The 15206-nt window shown below is 52.5% G+C and overlaps 6 protein-coding genes and 1 non-coding gene; 5 read left to right on the plus strand and 2 right to left on the minus strand.

Annotated features, from left to right (window-relative positions):
* Positions 1 to 141: 141 nt before the first annotated feature.
* Positions 142 to 529, minus strand: RCC_05403 (uncharacterized protein; the record flags this gene model as incomplete). XM_023770674.1 has 2 exons in its annotated part: positions 142 to 183; positions 380 to 529. The coding sequence occupies 2 exons, from the start codon at positions 527 to 529 to the stop codon at positions 142 to 144; spliced, it is 192 nt and encodes a 63-aa protein (XP_023626442.1).
* A 1898-nt stretch (positions 530 to 2427) lies between these two features.
* On the plus strand, positions 2428 to 4881 carry RCC_05404 (uncharacterized protein; the record flags this gene model as incomplete). XM_023770675.1 has 5 exons in its annotated part: positions 2428 to 2514; positions 2743 to 2852; positions 2905 to 3561; positions 3620 to 3875; positions 3931 to 4881. 5 exons carry the CDS (start codon positions 2428 to 2430, stop codon positions 4879 to 4881), a joined length of 2061 nt encoding a protein of 686 aa, XP_023626443.1.
* Positions 4882 to 5102: 221 nt separating this feature from the next.
* On the plus strand, positions 5103 to 8759 carry RCC_05405 (probable nuclear protein; the record flags this gene model as incomplete). Its single annotated transcript, XM_023770676.1, has 1 exon — positions 5103 to 8759. The coding sequence occupies one exon, from the start codon at positions 5103 to 5105 to the stop codon at positions 8757 to 8759; it is 3657 nt and encodes a 1218-aa protein (XP_023626444.1).
* A 1300-nt stretch (positions 8760 to 10059) lies between these two features.
* Positions 10060 to 10160, plus strand: tRNA. One transcript has 2 exons: positions 10060 to 10096; positions 10125 to 10160. It is a non-coding gene; the product is annotated as a tRNA-Lys (tRNA).
* A 906-nt stretch (positions 10161 to 11066) lies between these two features.
* Positions 11067 to 11411, plus strand: RCC_05406 (uncharacterized protein; the record flags this gene model as incomplete). The annotated part of the gene is made up of 1 exon (XM_023770677.1): positions 11067 to 11411. The coding sequence occupies one exon, from the start codon at positions 11067 to 11069 to the stop codon at positions 11409 to 11411; it is 345 nt and encodes a 114-aa protein (XP_023626445.1).
* A 52-nt stretch (positions 11412 to 11463) lies between these two features.
* On the minus strand, positions 11464 to 12198 carry RCC_05407 (uncharacterized protein; the record flags this gene model as incomplete). XM_023770678.1 has 3 exons in its annotated part: positions 11464 to 11541; positions 11591 to 11938; positions 11998 to 12198. The coding sequence occupies 3 exons, from the start codon at positions 12196 to 12198 to the stop codon at positions 11464 to 11466; spliced, it is 627 nt and encodes a 208-aa protein (XP_023626446.1).
* Positions 12199 to 12389: 191 nt separating this feature from the next.
* On the plus strand, positions 12390 to 15194 carry RCC_05408 (uncharacterized protein; the record flags this gene model as incomplete). The annotated part of the gene is made up of 1 exon (XM_023770679.1): positions 12390 to 15194. The coding sequence occupies one exon, from the start codon at positions 12390 to 12392 to the stop codon at positions 15192 to 15194; it is 2805 nt and encodes a 934-aa protein (XP_023626447.1).
* Positions 15195 to 15206: the final 12 nt, after the last annotated feature.

A 15206-nucleotide genomic window follows, 5' to 3' on the forward strand; every position in this document is an offset into this window, starting at 1 on the left:
CGCAGAGCCGCAGAGCAACCTGCGACTTCGCAGCCCGCCAGGTCAGCGGCGGCTCATTACCTACGGAGAACACGGATACGAGGTGGTGTTCCATAGCTTCTCAAACACGCTGACCAAGACTCTAAGGAGAGAGACAGGCTGCTAGCTACCATTGAACAGCTGATGTGCAACATTGCTATGAATCTGTTGATGGAATGTTAGCTCAGATTCTGATGAAAATTGAGTTGAAGCAAGTAGTGTTTGGAAACGATACAATCAGTTAGTCCATTATAAATCATCGAGCCTTGCGGCACTGACATGAGAGGTGCCAATAGTGTAAAATGGTACACGAGTCATCATGTAGAGGGAAGTAGGAGGGAAGAGCATGCGGAGTACCTACCATTGGGATGAGCACTGCTGTAGATTGTGCCGAGTGCTTCGTCGCCAGCTTTCGTTTGATGGCAATCTGCAGGTGCGTGTGATGGAAGCAGTCGGGAGCCTTCATGGGGCTGGGTTTGCGAGCGGATGCTGTCTCCTTTTGCCGTCCCATGCGGCTCTTCGTCACATCTCGAGTCTACGTTCAGGTTATCGAGTTGGAAGCTGTGGGCGAAGTGAGGCTGCGATAGCGAGCCCTGTAAATGTTGCGGCTTGGGTGTGAAATGGAAATGCAGCAGAGAAAATTTAAGCAGGTCAAAAGCACGACCCGCACGGCTCGGACCGCCGGCAGCAGCCCGGACATCGTTCCTTCCAACCCTTTGCAAATTGCCTCAAACTAATTCGTCACATCCTGCCAGCAGTGGGAAGAGTTAAAGTATTGTTTTTACTCGAAATTGATAATCAAACCGGGCCCTCGATGCCACTTCAAGGCTCCAGCATTGCCTCCAGCTGTCATTCACTATCATTGACCCTTTATCCCTTCCACGACCACCATCGTAACCTACATTGGCGACGACGAGGCACATTTGATGGCAACGGTGCCTTCTAACATTGTAGCAGAATTGTCAAAGATCTTTGAGCCAGGCGCGGTCCACCTTCTAGAATGAGCTCTGACACTTCTAAGAGTCTGTCGACGATTCCGTAGGCTCGCCGTTCCCTGGCGAGTGACTTGACTGATAGGAGTATTTTGGCAGTCCTGGGCATGCCGACTGCATCGAATGGATCGACCATCGGAAGCGACAGGTCTGGCAGTCTACTCTTATCCAAAATTCTACATCTCGAGAGCTCTCGGGCTCGAGTTTGAAGACTGCCTCGGGTCCTGCGCGTTGTGATAAATGTGGAGTGCAAAATACACGCGGTCCTGGCAAAGACAAAGAGGGAAGAAAAGAAAGAAGGCAGAAAAGAAGCCAGAAGAGGAGGCTGCAGAAAGCCAGGCACCAAAAGAGCTTATCAATCCGCACCCTCATCACCCAAAAGGGTGACGATTAGGCGGGTTTGAGTGGTGTCGCAGGGCTTTGGCATTTGCAAACGCCCTTTGAAGCATATTTCAGCACGACCGCAGATCTGCTTAAGGCCCATGCTATGTTCATCAAATCTGGTCTCCCTGGTTTGTTAGGCTGGATGCCTCGAAACGTAAACTAGGTTCGCGGATTCGTGGAGCAGATTTCCCAGTACTCAGGATGGAGCAACAGCGAGGATTTACCATTGCTCTGGGTACGTGTGCCAAGCCAGAGAGCAAGCTTCCTTTTGGCCTGGCCAATTTATTTGCAACACAGACAGAGCTGTCGATATGAGAAATCATCCACAAGAGTAGCGCCCCGGACGGTGTCCCCTCCCGGTTGGCGCCGGAGGCTAGGAGGGTGTCGAGAATTCCGGTATATCCTCCGACCAAGACGGCTTGTAGAGCAGTCTTGCCATACCAGCCCTCAGGCAGCTCGTTCGGATCAGTGCCATTGCTCAGCAGTTGTTTCGCCAAAGCAGGGCTGCCGTCAGAGCATGGGATCTGGAGAGGCGCATTGTCTTCTCCATCTTCTTCTTCTAAAGCTTCGTTCATATGTCCAATTGCGATCGTTCGATGAATCCCACCTGTACATGGTATCATTTCGTACTTGATGTGAGCAATGAGGTCCAGTTTTCGGCTCTTGTAATCGACCCCGTCACCAGGGCATGTCTTGAATTGTGTCGAGGCTAGCTATCTTATGCAAGCCGGCGAGCTCAACAGCTGCAAATGAACGAAACGATTCCGCAGTTCAGGCCGAATCGTTACCTTCGGGTACTATAGTCTGACGAAGATGCACTCAGCCTGTGAGTTTGAGTTCCCGCTAGCGGGACTAACCGATCCAAGCCTCAGGCACCCACCTTCCGGAGAAAGGGCCCATCTCGAGCAGCCTTGAGCGAACCTCCATGCGTGCTATTGTCGATTTTCTGGAGCTCATTAATTGCGGTACGCGCGCTGATTGCCTCGACTGTCTTTAGCTATCGCCCAGTCCGATTCGAAATCCACCCGCGACCATGGACTCCGGCCGGAAACGAAGATATTCGCAGGCAGCCACTCCCTCGACCAGCGATGGGAACGCGACCAAGAAGCTGAAGCTACTGGTACGTTGTGACGCATTATTTGCGCGTAGAAGAGAGACTCTTTGGCGCTGGAGTCGCGAAGGATGGGCAGGCAGCGCGTGTTGAGATGCGGTCGGTGTTGTTGCAGATCAGAGCAAGCCAGCGCGAGCGCGATGATGAGAACTTACCTTCGGTCTACTCACCCGCCAGAAGCACTACACCCGGGACCCGCGCGTTCTGGCAGCACCATACTGACATGTCTCTCCGCAGAACYCAAATCCCGCGCCCTCCGCGCAGACACCCGCGCAAACAACTGCGGAAGCCGTGCAGAAGGTCGGTCTGAAGCTGGTCGAGCAGGTTCGCAATGCGACCGACAAGAAGTATCAAGTCACCGTTTCCATGCATGCGATCGATGCTGACCCGTTTTGCCAGCAAACGACCCATCGCGGATGCCTTTTTGGAACTGCCACCTCGCGACCAGTTCCCCGACTATTATCAAATGATACGCATGCCGTTAGCTCTGGACACAATCAAGAACAAACTACGACAGAATCTGTATCCTACCATTTCCGCGATCGAGAGGGACTTCAAGCGGATGACCTGGAATGCAAAAGAATACAATCTTCCAAAGAGTGACATTTACGAGGATTCCGAGCGCATCCGCAAGCTGGTCTACAACTACATGAAGACACACAACCCTGCGTACGCGGACCCGGCGTACCATGCCGAACCTACGCCCTTTGTCGAGCACAAGCTCACTCTGACAAACGGTGCACGCAATGGCGAGAGTGTCWAGCAGGAGCAACAGATTCGACCTGAAGGCAGCAAGACGAGGATCTCACTTGTAAACTCCAGACGATCAGAGACGAAGCGCTCGGAACCGCCATCGGAGAGGAAGCCGTCAGCAGCCCCAAGTGCATCCGTAGGTGAGGATGAGGCAAGAGAAGTTGAGGACAGCGGCGTTAAAACCAGCGTGAACGGAAATGGCATTGCGAATGGCGTAGATCGCGACTTCACCGGCAAATCGTTCGAGGATGCCCAGCGAATGATTGTGAAAGACCTGATTGAACGGAAAGATGGAGATGGAGGGTGAGTTGTGACAGAGCTCGTCTAGCTATATGCGCCGGCGCTGATGTCCCATGTCCAGAATTGAGATTTTCACGCCCTTCGTCACATTGCCATCGAGGAAGCTCGAGGATTACTACAAGATCATACGACATCCTGTGTCCCTGAAAAGCGTACAGAAGCGCACTCATGGCATTCACGGGCGCGATGAAAATACAGGAGTAACCGACTTCAAATCATGGGATGCCTTCGAGGAGGAAGTCAGCTTCATCTGGCGCAATTGCAGAGAATACAACGAGGACGGGAGCGAGATGTATGAGCTTGCAGGCGAGTTTGAGGTATGATTCCCACCAGGCGTCATGATCACCATTGGAAATGCTAATCCTCTTGCAGGAAACGTTCAAGGCCCTACTCGCCGAAGCCAAGTCAAAGGTCGATGAGCCAGCCGCGGCGAGACTCAAGCTCGCAGGACCCAAGGCCAAATCTGGAGTTACCCTGAATCTACATCAACACCGAAATTCGCCAACACCGGGTGTCAGCGTTGACAGTGACGCTCTTCTCCGCCAACGGCAAATGGTACAGGCTGGCGTGAATGGCGAGCAGACGCCGTCGAGGCCAACTCCGCCCACAAACGGCGCCACAAGACCACCATCGCAAGCAGCAGCAGCGGCCACGCCGGGTCCATCAAACAAGGCTCAAAGCCCGCCATTCCCTGCTGTCAAGCACGAAAAGATGGCTACGATGTCCCCTGCGCCTGGTGCGGCGCCAGCGGTACAGCCTGTTGCGAACGGTCTTGTGAACGGCACAATGCCGCCGCCAGTGGCACGACCAGCGAGTAACAGCCCATTTCCAGGCCATCCTGGTATGCCACCGCCTGCGAACGGTTACCACTTCACTGCACCTGCTGCATTGCCTCCCACACCACTCCGCGCATACCCTATCGCGCAAGCTCTTTTGCCAGTCGTTGCGATATCGACAATTCCCCAGCTCCAGATCCCGAAGCCACACCGCCTTATAATACCACCTCATCCGTCGCTCTCACATCAGAGCGCCACTGTAACATTACCACCAACACACCACATTTTACAGATTGCACCGACCATCAGCAAGGAGCTGTCCATGGGACGGCCGTACAAGATGTTTGTCACTTTGAATGGGGGGCGTTTGACTCAGCGTGATACACAGTTTCACGCTGATTCAGGCAAGAGAACGCATGTTTATGAAGGCCAATTGGCCTCGGGCGTGAACAGGATTGAAGTTGAAGTCGCTGCTGCAAAGGTTGATGCGGATGCAAAGGGATTGGATATTGAGAAGGTCACAGTGTATGCCAGTCTCACAAGGTAGATAGATAGCTACCAGCATACTTTTTTTATGATTTGCATTGAAATGCAACTCTTGGTTCTGAAGGATGAGTCGCGTTTTGGCGTGTTGTGAAGTCGCATTTTAGGCTCATGTAAAAGTTTAGTCCCCACCTGGCACCTTCATTCACTTCTCAACCTCGAGGCAACATCATCTCCCCAATGAACATCACTTGATCGCGCGGCACTGGACCACCGCCAGAGACAATGTCGGACGCCGATTTTAACGCGGTCAAGGCCGCGCAGGCGGAGCGCAACGCGAGCTCAGGAAAGCGAGGCATCAACGACGCTTCAGGCCAGCGCACTAACGGCACGAAGGTGTCCCTCACGAAGGCCATGGACACGACTCTATACGGCGACGACGACCGCTCGGCTTACAACACCAGCATCGCCGTTGACGATGACGAAACCATGGCGGACGGCGACGATGATGGCGATGGCCGGCTGGTGGGCCAGTATACGGCTACGGCTGCACAAATTGGTGAGTGGGCGCATGGAGAGACAGCAGAGGACGATATTCTGGATAGCCGGGAGAAGCAGGCGCAAATTGCGAGCCGGGAGACGGATTATCAAAAGCAGCGGTACAAGCGCACTCTGGAAGGTGGTGAGGACAAGACGTTCAAGGAGGTCATGGAGCAGCGAGAACTTGAGCGGGAGGAGGCACGCGTGCGGGGCCTCTTGGAGGCAAAGAAGAAGGAGCAGATCGCGGCAGGCGAAGATGATGATGACATGGACGGTGTCGAACATCAGGCAACGCTCCAGAATGGCGAGGTCGGCACCCCGGAGCCCGAAGACAAGCACACATACAACGAAGACTCAGAACGACCCGCCGCACCCAAGAATCGGACTCGAAAGCGGAGGTGGGACACATCTGGAGACACTAGTGGGGATGTGGCGATGAGCGGCGCAAACGACGATACATCTACGAACGGCATCAATGGCCATGCTGCCAATGGTGCGGAAGATGCAAAGAGGTCGCGATGGGATTCTACGCCTGCGCCAGAGAGCGACAGTGGAGCTGCCAAGAAGCGATCAAGATGGGATCTTGTCTCGAGCGGAGGCGCGACATCTGCGGCGCCAGACGCTACTCCTGTAGCGCCTGCTTTCGGAACTGACCCATCTGGTCGAAATGCGGCAATCTCGGACGAGGAGCTGGACGAAATGTTGCCCAGTGAAGGCTACAAGATCCTCATTCCACCCCCAGGTTACGAACCTCTACGAGCTCCTTCCAAGCGTCTCGCACCGTCTGCTACTCCAGCGCACACCGGTGGCTTCATGAATCAGGAGTCAGTTGATCCACGATCAATGGGCAAGCAGCTTCCTTCAGAAATTCCGGGTGTTGGAGATCTCCAATTTTTCAAGGCCGAGGACATGGCCTACTTCGGTAAACTCGTTGATGGCGCCGATGAGAACGACCTTAGTGTGGAAGAACTCAAGCAGCGCAAAATCATGCGGTTGTTGCTCAAAGTGAAGAACGGCACTCCGCCTATGAGGAAGACTGCTCTTCGTCAACTCACGGACAACGCGCGTGCTTTTGGTGCAGGCCCACTTTTCGACCAGATCTTACCATTGTTGATGGAGAAGAGTCTCGAGGATCAGGAGCGCCACTTGCTTGTCAAGGTCATTGATCGTGTTCTCTACAAGCTCGACGACCTGGTGAGACCCTATGTGCACAAGATTCTTGTCGTCATTGAGCCATTGCTCATTGATCAAGACTACTACGCTCGAGTTGAAGGACGTGAGATCATCTCCAACCTCGCCAAAGCTGCTGGTCTTGCTCATATGATTGGAACGATGAGACCTGACATTGACCACGTTGACGAGTATGTCCGCAACACCACAGCACGAGCCTTTGCTGTTGTGGCTTCCGCGCTTGGTATTCCTACCCTTCTTCCTTTCTTGAAGGCAGTCTGCAAGAGTAAGAAGTCATGGCAGGCTCGACACACTGGTGTCAAGATCGTGCAGCAGATTCCCATCCTCATGGGTTGTGCCGTTCTTCCTCATCTCAAGGGACTTGTGGAGTGTATCGGCGAGAACCTCAACGACGAGCAGGCCAAGGTCAGGACAGTCACATCGCTGGCCCTTGCTGCGCTCGCCGAGGCTTCCAACCCATTCGGTATCGAGAGCTTTGACGACATCCTTAACCCGCTATGGACCGGTGCTCGTAAGCAGCGCGGAAAAGGTCTCGCCGGTTTCCTTAAGGCTGTCGGTTACATCATCCCTCTCATGGACGAAGAATACGGCAACTACTACACTTCCCAAATTATGGAAATCCTCCTCCGAGAGTTCCAGAGTCCGGATGAGGAAATGAAGAAAGTCGTTTTGAAAGTCATCAGCCAGTGCGCTGGTGGCAATGGTGTCACCGCTGCTTATTTGAAGGAGACTGTTCTCGACGACTTTTTCAAGAGTTTCTGGGTCCGGAGAATGGCTTTGGATAAGCGGAATTACAGACAGGTTGTTGAGACCACGGTTGACATCGGTCAAAAAGTCGGGGTTGGCGAAATTGTGGAACGCATCGTCGGCAACCTCAAAGACGAAAGCGAGGCATATCGAAAGATGACTGTCGAGACGATCGAAAAGGTCATCTCGGCAATGGGCGCGGCAGACATCAACGAGCGTCTTGAGGAGCGTTTGGTGGATGGTATCCTTCACTCGTTTCAGGAACAGAGCGTCGAAGACATTGTCCTGCTCAACGGATTCGGCACTGTCGTCAACGCGTTGGGCACGCGATGCAAGCCCTACCTTCCTCAGATCGTCAGTACCATCCTCTGGCGGCTGAACAACAAGTCCGCCACTGTACGACAGCAAGCAGCCGACTTGATTACTAGAATAGCCATTGTGCTGAAGCAGTGCGATGAAGATGGCCTTTTAGGGAAGTTGGGATCTGTTCTCTACGAGTATCTTGGTGAGGAGTATCCCGAAGTGCTCGGTAGTATCCTCGGCGCTATGAGAAGCATCGTATCTGTTGTGGGAATCAGCATGATGCAACCTCCAATCAAGGATCTCCTTCCACGCCTGACACCCATTTTGCGGAACAGGCATGAGAAGGTACAAGAGAACACCATTGATCTTGTCGGGCGTATTGCAGATCGTGGTCCAGAATCTGTTAATGCCAGAGAATGGATGAGGATCTGTTTCGAGCTGCTCGACATGCTCAAGGCACACAAGAAGGGAATCCGGCGAGCGGCCAACAACACTTTTGGTTTCATCGCCAAAGCCATTGGACCGCAGGATGTTCTCGCCACCCTACTCAACAACCTACGAGTACAAGAGCGTCAGTCTCGAGTCTGTACCGCCGTCGCTATTGGCATTGTTGCTGAAACCTGTGCGCCGTTCACTGTGCTGCCGGCGCTGATGAACGAGTACCGGGTGCCAGAGCTCAACGTCCAGAACGGTGTGTTGAAATCTCTCTCCTTCCTCTTCGAGTACATTGGCGAGATGGCCAAAGACTACGTCTATGCCGTCACTCCTCTCTTGGAAGATGCCCTCATCGATCGCGACCAGGTACATCGACAAACCGCTGCCAGCGTCGTCAAGCACATTGCGCTTGGTGTCGTTGGTCTGGGTTGTGAAGACGCAATGCTGCACCTCCTAAACTTACTCTACCCAAACATCTTCGAGACCAGTCCTCACGTCATCGACCGCATCATCGAAGCTATCGATGCGATTCGGTTGGCAGTGGGCACTGGTGCTGTGATGAACTATGTCTGGGCGGGCTTATTCCACCCTGCGAGGCGAGTGCGGACGCCTTATTGGAGATTGTACAACGATGCCTATGTGCAGAGTGCGGACGCGATGGTGCCTTATTACCCGGCTGTCGAGGATGACAAGCTGRGGCGACATGAGTTGTTCGTTGTACTGTAGGTTTTGAAAGGAACATGGCGTTCTGGGAGTCTCGTCGTATGGGGGAAATGCATTTACCAAAGTCTTTGTGCGCGCTGGACAGTGCGTGGCAGGGGATGTTGTGATAGAGTACAATTATGACAAAACGCTCTGCGTACATTCGCTCTTTCTCATCTTTGATTGTCGTTTTGCTGGGCAGCGTTGGTTTCCCATGGTGCTTTCCATGCTAATTGTGCCTTGCGAATGTTTGCTTGGAATCGTGTGCTGGCCAACATTGAAGTCTGCATCGTGTGTCGGAACTCCCGGCCATAGATGTAGTCATGAGGATGATCCACCTCTATTACGAATCTCAGAAATGACTTCACAATGTCAATTGCAAGTGCCGATGGGATCGAAAATTCGCCACTCGATTAGAGCCTCGCTGTCGAAGGTAAGCGTGTAGTACACATCGATGGATGGTACGGAAAGAGGTTCGTGTTCCTTGTTGACAGACACAAACACTCGTTGTGCTGTCTAGACGGCCAGTCATTAGCAACAGCATATTAACATACAAAGCAGATGGGAGTACGTAACACAGTTACTATGTTCAAACCCTTCGCCATCGTCCAGACATAGAATGCCCCATACCCCAACCCTAACCCTAGTTTTTCTCAAGAGTTAGACGCACGTTGTTGTACACCCTATATCCCGACCACGCATCTCGATACCAACAGCGTGATGTTGCATCGGCATAAAAGCCCCAAGCACCTTATAACTTCGCTTTACCGTAGACAATAGTGGAAACTCGCAAATCCTCAATACGGCAATGAGTTGTGAGATCGAGATTGGGTATCCTGGCCCCTGCTGACTTGGGGTCCGCAGCTTCTACTCCGAGGCGACGCCTCGCTATACTTGCGATGGGGGCTACAATCGTGCAATACATGTTCATTAGAGCAGTCAGTGYGGCGAGACTTGTTCTGCCTGATCAGAATTGGATGTCCGGACTTGGGCGGCACCAGCAAATTTGGATGAATCCTCATACTTTCATGAGATGCATCACACAGGATGTCGTAAAAGCCTGGGTCAATGATGTGACACGAGTATACATGTAGAGCTGGAGCTGGACTGGTCTCTGGAGTCGTGGTGTTGGTGTTGGACTCACTCAGACCGCGCTAACCTGAAAGAGATCTTGGCAAATTGACTTTCACACTTTCATGGAAATCTCGGTCTCTCTGCACCGCGAAGCGCCGCCAGACCCCGCAAAATGGCTAGAAATCTCTGCACTTCTACAATGACGATTATATACAGTCTTGGACCCCCTGCCTCCATCTAAAAAGCCCCTGCCGGGGTAGCTCAATCGGTAGAGCGTGTGGCTCTTATTCCGCAAGTCCATTGCGTATACAGATCACCTCAAGGTCGTGGGTTCGAGCCCCACCTTCGGCTATTCCTATACAAAGTCATGTGTACAAGATACACTCATATCACGCCTTGTTCTTTTGCCTCTCCTTCGTAGGAGAAGGCTACCCCTTTTGGGCGAATATTTGCATCTATGCCCGCTGCAGCGAGCCGGCGAAGCCGGCATGGCACACGAACGGTGCTATCCATTATTGGAACGCGCTGTTATAAGGGTGTGGCATCATGTGTACGCAAAATGATATGGTGAACAACTTTGACCCAGCACTATAGCCGCAACTGACTTTTGTTCGGTCGCTATCACAGGCAGAACTTCAACTTTTTGGAACCCACTGTAGACTCAGTATCACTCTAACAGGCGCATGTTTGAAGAATGCATTCGGCAGGTACATTGTTCTATGGTTGGCCAGAATATCCACAACACGGTTGATAGTAACACAATCGACCTGGTAGTATCCGCACGGCCTGGTATATGCTTTTTACTCCCACTTCTGCAAGATGACACAAGGTAATGCTGGGCTCACTTTATGTCCTGCATCGATAATTCGCTTTCGATCTCAGTTMTACCGATTATCGAATCGATCACCAACACACATTCACCAAAGCACTTCCTTCGCCGTGACAAGTGTTCACCTGGATCATTTCCCGTTCATACAGAACTGACATGTAATAGGGTACCCGCCATCTCACCTGCATATACCACCAAGACCGCTTTGACACCGCTCAGTGCCACTGGAACGGCTTCCCAAATGGCCAGGGTACCATCATTCACAATTTCCTTATACGGCCTGTCAACGTCGAGCGTCACAAGAAAGGCCTGAAGCACATCATTGTACTTGAGCTTAAAAATAATGGGGATAAGTGACCGACTTCTTGATGTTTTATTACAAGTCTCACGCCGGAGTTTCCCGCGACACAGGCACGGGTATATTGGATATGATCGCCTCGGAACAACAGAGAAACAGTGCCAATGATCCCGACTTCGACTTCGTTGACGATCCAGTGAAGTGCGAGTGGGCATGGGTAGTTGATCCCGACAGGGAAGGTTTGGGCAAGAAAGAGGGTGGTGAGAAGCTGGGCGTGAGACGGTCTTTGCCCTTTGAAAATCTTCTTGAAGAAGCATGTCTCGACGACTCCAAGGACATTGAATCGAACGAAGATGAAAACGAAGCTGAGAATGCTACAGGTCACACAAGCCGCAGGGTGACCTTAAAGGAGGCTCTGCTTGATGATCCGGCATGCAATGTCACAAACGAGTATCTGATTTGCTCGGTCGAGTAGTTTCGGTGCAGTGTCATGTCAGATGGTTACGGAAGTACAAATGGGACTCTGCTCACACAATATTCTTTTCCAACCACTGCTCCCAATCCGAAATGCTGAAGCTGCTGGCGATTCCGWTCTCGACAATACCCTGGGAGACAAGTCAGCAAGTCGAAGGGTCAAAGCTGAATGAGACTCACATTGAAAAGCACAGTCGGCGTTACGTGGACACCCTGAAGGCGATTGGCCTTGACTAGCAGCTTGATATCATTCGTGACCTTGTTCCCGCYATTCAGACCGCCATCCTTGTCTGGCTTGTCCGATATTTCGAGCAAGTTGTATATCTTCTTCTCGTCAATGCCAACACCGCCAGCAAGCTTGGAAAGCCGCTCATAGGTCTTGTTGCGTGGCTCGTTGACAACATTCGCATCAAAGTACTCGGTCTGCTTGTCGAAGAGAGCTTTGCTGAATGGCCAGAACTTGTCCGGGCTTGTTTGCAACACCGCAACTCCAGCTTCGTGAACTAAAGTAGACGACGGGTGCCATGGCTGGTGAGATTCAGCTGTTAGACATTTAAATTCGACTGTTTCGCTGATAAAAGACCTGCCTGAATCTGCTGTCTGAAAATGAATTGCACTTTGCCTGGGTACTTGGACTCTACGAAAGGACGCACGTCCTGGTAAACCGTATTGAACATCTTCTTTGAGAAGGGGCATACGAAATCGAGGAAGAGCTCGAGCGTGTGAAGAGTCTCTGGCCGGGCTCCGACCACGAGCTTCTGCCCGGCAAACTTTGGTGCAAGAGCCATGGTGCGAGATGTTATAAAGTGTTTGATGTCGTCGAGGGTGGCGGGACGGAAGGACGATTTGAAGTGACTGACTGCATGGATTGGAAATGACGTTTTGAGTTGATCGCGCCTTCCCTCACGACGCGTCCAACCTAAACATCACCCTCACTTCACTTTACCACTTCATCCGTCCGACTCATCAAGATGAAAGGATGTCGATCCAGGCGTTGCCGCAATCAACAGTGCGGGCACTGGGTGCGACGCAAGCCTTGACAGATCCCGCATCTCTGGTCAAGGAGCTTCTTGACAATGCACTTGACGCCAATGCCAATAGCGTGGCCATCAGCATTTCGAACAACACCCTCGACGTGATCCAAGTTCGGGACAATGGGCATGGTATTGCGCCTCGCGACCGGAAACTAGTGGCACGAAGATACTGCACGAGCAAGATCTGCGACGATGGAGACCTCAAAGACATTGGAGGTTCATCACTCGGCTTTCGCGGCGAAGCACTTGCGAGTGCCGCCGAGCTGAGTGGCTCGTTGATGATCAGCACCCGCATCGAAGGCGAGCAAGTTGCAACATTGCTGAAAATCAGCCAGCAAGGAGAAGTCGTCGGCGAAGAGCGGGCATCCTTACCTGYTGGCACGACGGTCAAAATCACCGATTTCATCAAATCCAACCCAGTACGCAGACAGGTTACACTCAAGAATGTCGATTCTTGTCTAAAGAAGATCAAAAGACTTTTGCAAGCCTATGCTTTCGCTCGCCCGCATGTTCGGTTGTCCTTGCAAGTTATCAAAGCCAAGAATAAAGAGAATGACTGGGTCTATCCACCAAAACCTGGTGGAAACGCCGAAGATGCTGCTTTCAAGATTGTCGGTGCAGCATGTGCTTCCGCCTGTCTTTGGTCTGTCGTCGAAGATCAAGGCCTCACACTGCAAGCCTTTCTGCCTCGCCCCGATGCCGACGTCAGCAAGATCTCAAACATTGGCTCATTCCTCTCAATCGATGCTCGCCCCGTCTCATCGGCCCGAGGGCTTCTCAAACAAATCACAAAAGTCTACCGCGAGTCGCTCAAGTCTATAGACAGCAAGTTTGACAGCGTAAAAGACCCTTTCATCTTTCTAGAGATCAGCGGAGGATCGTACGACGCAAACCTGGAGCCTGCTAAGGACGATGTCTTGTTCGAGAACGCTGATATCGTGTTGCAAATAGTGAGGCAATTCTTCGCTGCAGTGTACCAGCCAGTGGCGCCAGAAGCCGCTGTCGCTGAAGAGTCTGAATTTATCCCAATCGGCCACCCTGTTGCGGAGGAAGAGGGCGGTGAGCCATTCACATCACTGGAGGACGAAATGCCAACAGCTGCGGTCCAAGGTGGACCAAGTCACGAAGACACGCACAAAGATGCTGCAGAGGACTGGATTCGGAGACTGGATGTACAGCAGAGCCCTCAAATATCTCCAACGCCAGCACATGCACGTGGACCGCCGGCCAGGTCTAACATGTACGGATTTGACGAAGACGACTTGAAACAATATGATGATCGACCATCAACCGGGATCACGGAGGCAGATCTTGCAGAGCTTCGACAATCGAGGAAGGATGTTACACTGTCGAATCCGTGGGTGCTTGCAAAGATGAACACATCTACGAGAACGCCTTTGTTAGACGATGGCCATAATTCTGTATCACTGAATCGAAACGCTCGTTTGGCGGTGGCTGCAACCCGAGAAAGCTCGCCAACGAGGCCTCGGCATGGTGCTGGATTGCCTACCCCCAGACCTTCGTCCCCATCGCCATCTCTGGACACTTCCAATCCCCCGGACGGCACGCTTGATTTCCGAGCCGCAAGAAGTACCAGGCTGACTGCAACTCCTGAGCTTGCTTTCCCCCAGAATTATACACCTGTGCCTTCGAATGAACATCACGGCTTTGGAGACGGCGCAATGACTATAGCAGCCGCGCGCGTGTACCCGTACACTCTCGGTCGTGACGCCGCAGAAGGCTCCGCGGGGACACGGCTGAGCGACATACCTGACGCCATCACTCGACCACGCGGAGCAGCAGCGTCCCGCATCAATAAGCCATTTGTGCCACCTTCAAAGAACAACTCTGAGAGGGAACGAGTCTGGTTCGACAACCCGGGAGACGTTCGGAAAACCAGAAGCCAACGAGCTCGCCGAGGCAACACCGATGAGTTGGTGGCACAGGGCGAGCTTGACGATTCTTTGGAAGACATTCGACCTCTCACGCCCCCCAGGCGCAATCGAGACATTCGTGACTTTGTTGGACCCAACGCCAGCTCTTCAATATCATCTATGATTGAACGACGCAATTTCGGCCAGACGCCTTTGCAACGTGAGCCATCCCATGACGACGACGAGTCGGTTGTTCCGGTGGCGAGCATGGAACCAGTACGACAACACCCAGGCTTTGTACCAGCCAGCAAACTCGTCGATCTAGAAGCAACCACCTCGCATGTCGAAAAGCAATCATCACGTATGTGCAAACGGCGAAAGACTGCAGACAGGGCTCCTTTGCGAGAGCTCAGCACGAACACTCCCCCTGAAACGATAGAACCCGAGGACGAAGCCGAGTATCAACCCGAAGCCGCCAAGCGAGTATCATCGCGACGACGTAGCTCGAAGGGAACCAGTCGCACCAAATCTTCCCGACTTCCACTTGAGCGGATACCACCTGATCAAGCCATGCATGAGGTAATACTCAACGTATCAACAGACGTTGAAAATCTTCGAGAGCTTGCTGGCAGGATGGACCAGGAGACGTCTTTGCTCGGCTACGAAGAGCTGCTCGACAGTCGTGTGTCCGCTTTCGACGAAATGGAAGATGATGATATAGAGGCTCTTACTGCCACTCTCCACCGATTGCTCGTCACGGCTGGCTACGATACTGATGCTGTTGACTCTACGGATCTGTTCAAAGAGGCCAAAGTGGCGATCTACGCTCGGTCTGCTATAGATACCGACTCGGATACGCCGATGTCATCGGCATGATTGAGCATTTGT

This window comes from Ramularia collo-cygni (genome assembly GCF_900074925.1).
Source record: "Ramularia collo-cygni strain URUG2 genome assembly, contig: RCC_scaffold07, whole genome shotgun sequence".
Lineage (NCBI taxonomy): Eukaryota > Fungi > Ascomycota > Dothideomycetes > Mycosphaerellales > Mycosphaerellaceae > Ramularia > Ramularia collo-cygni.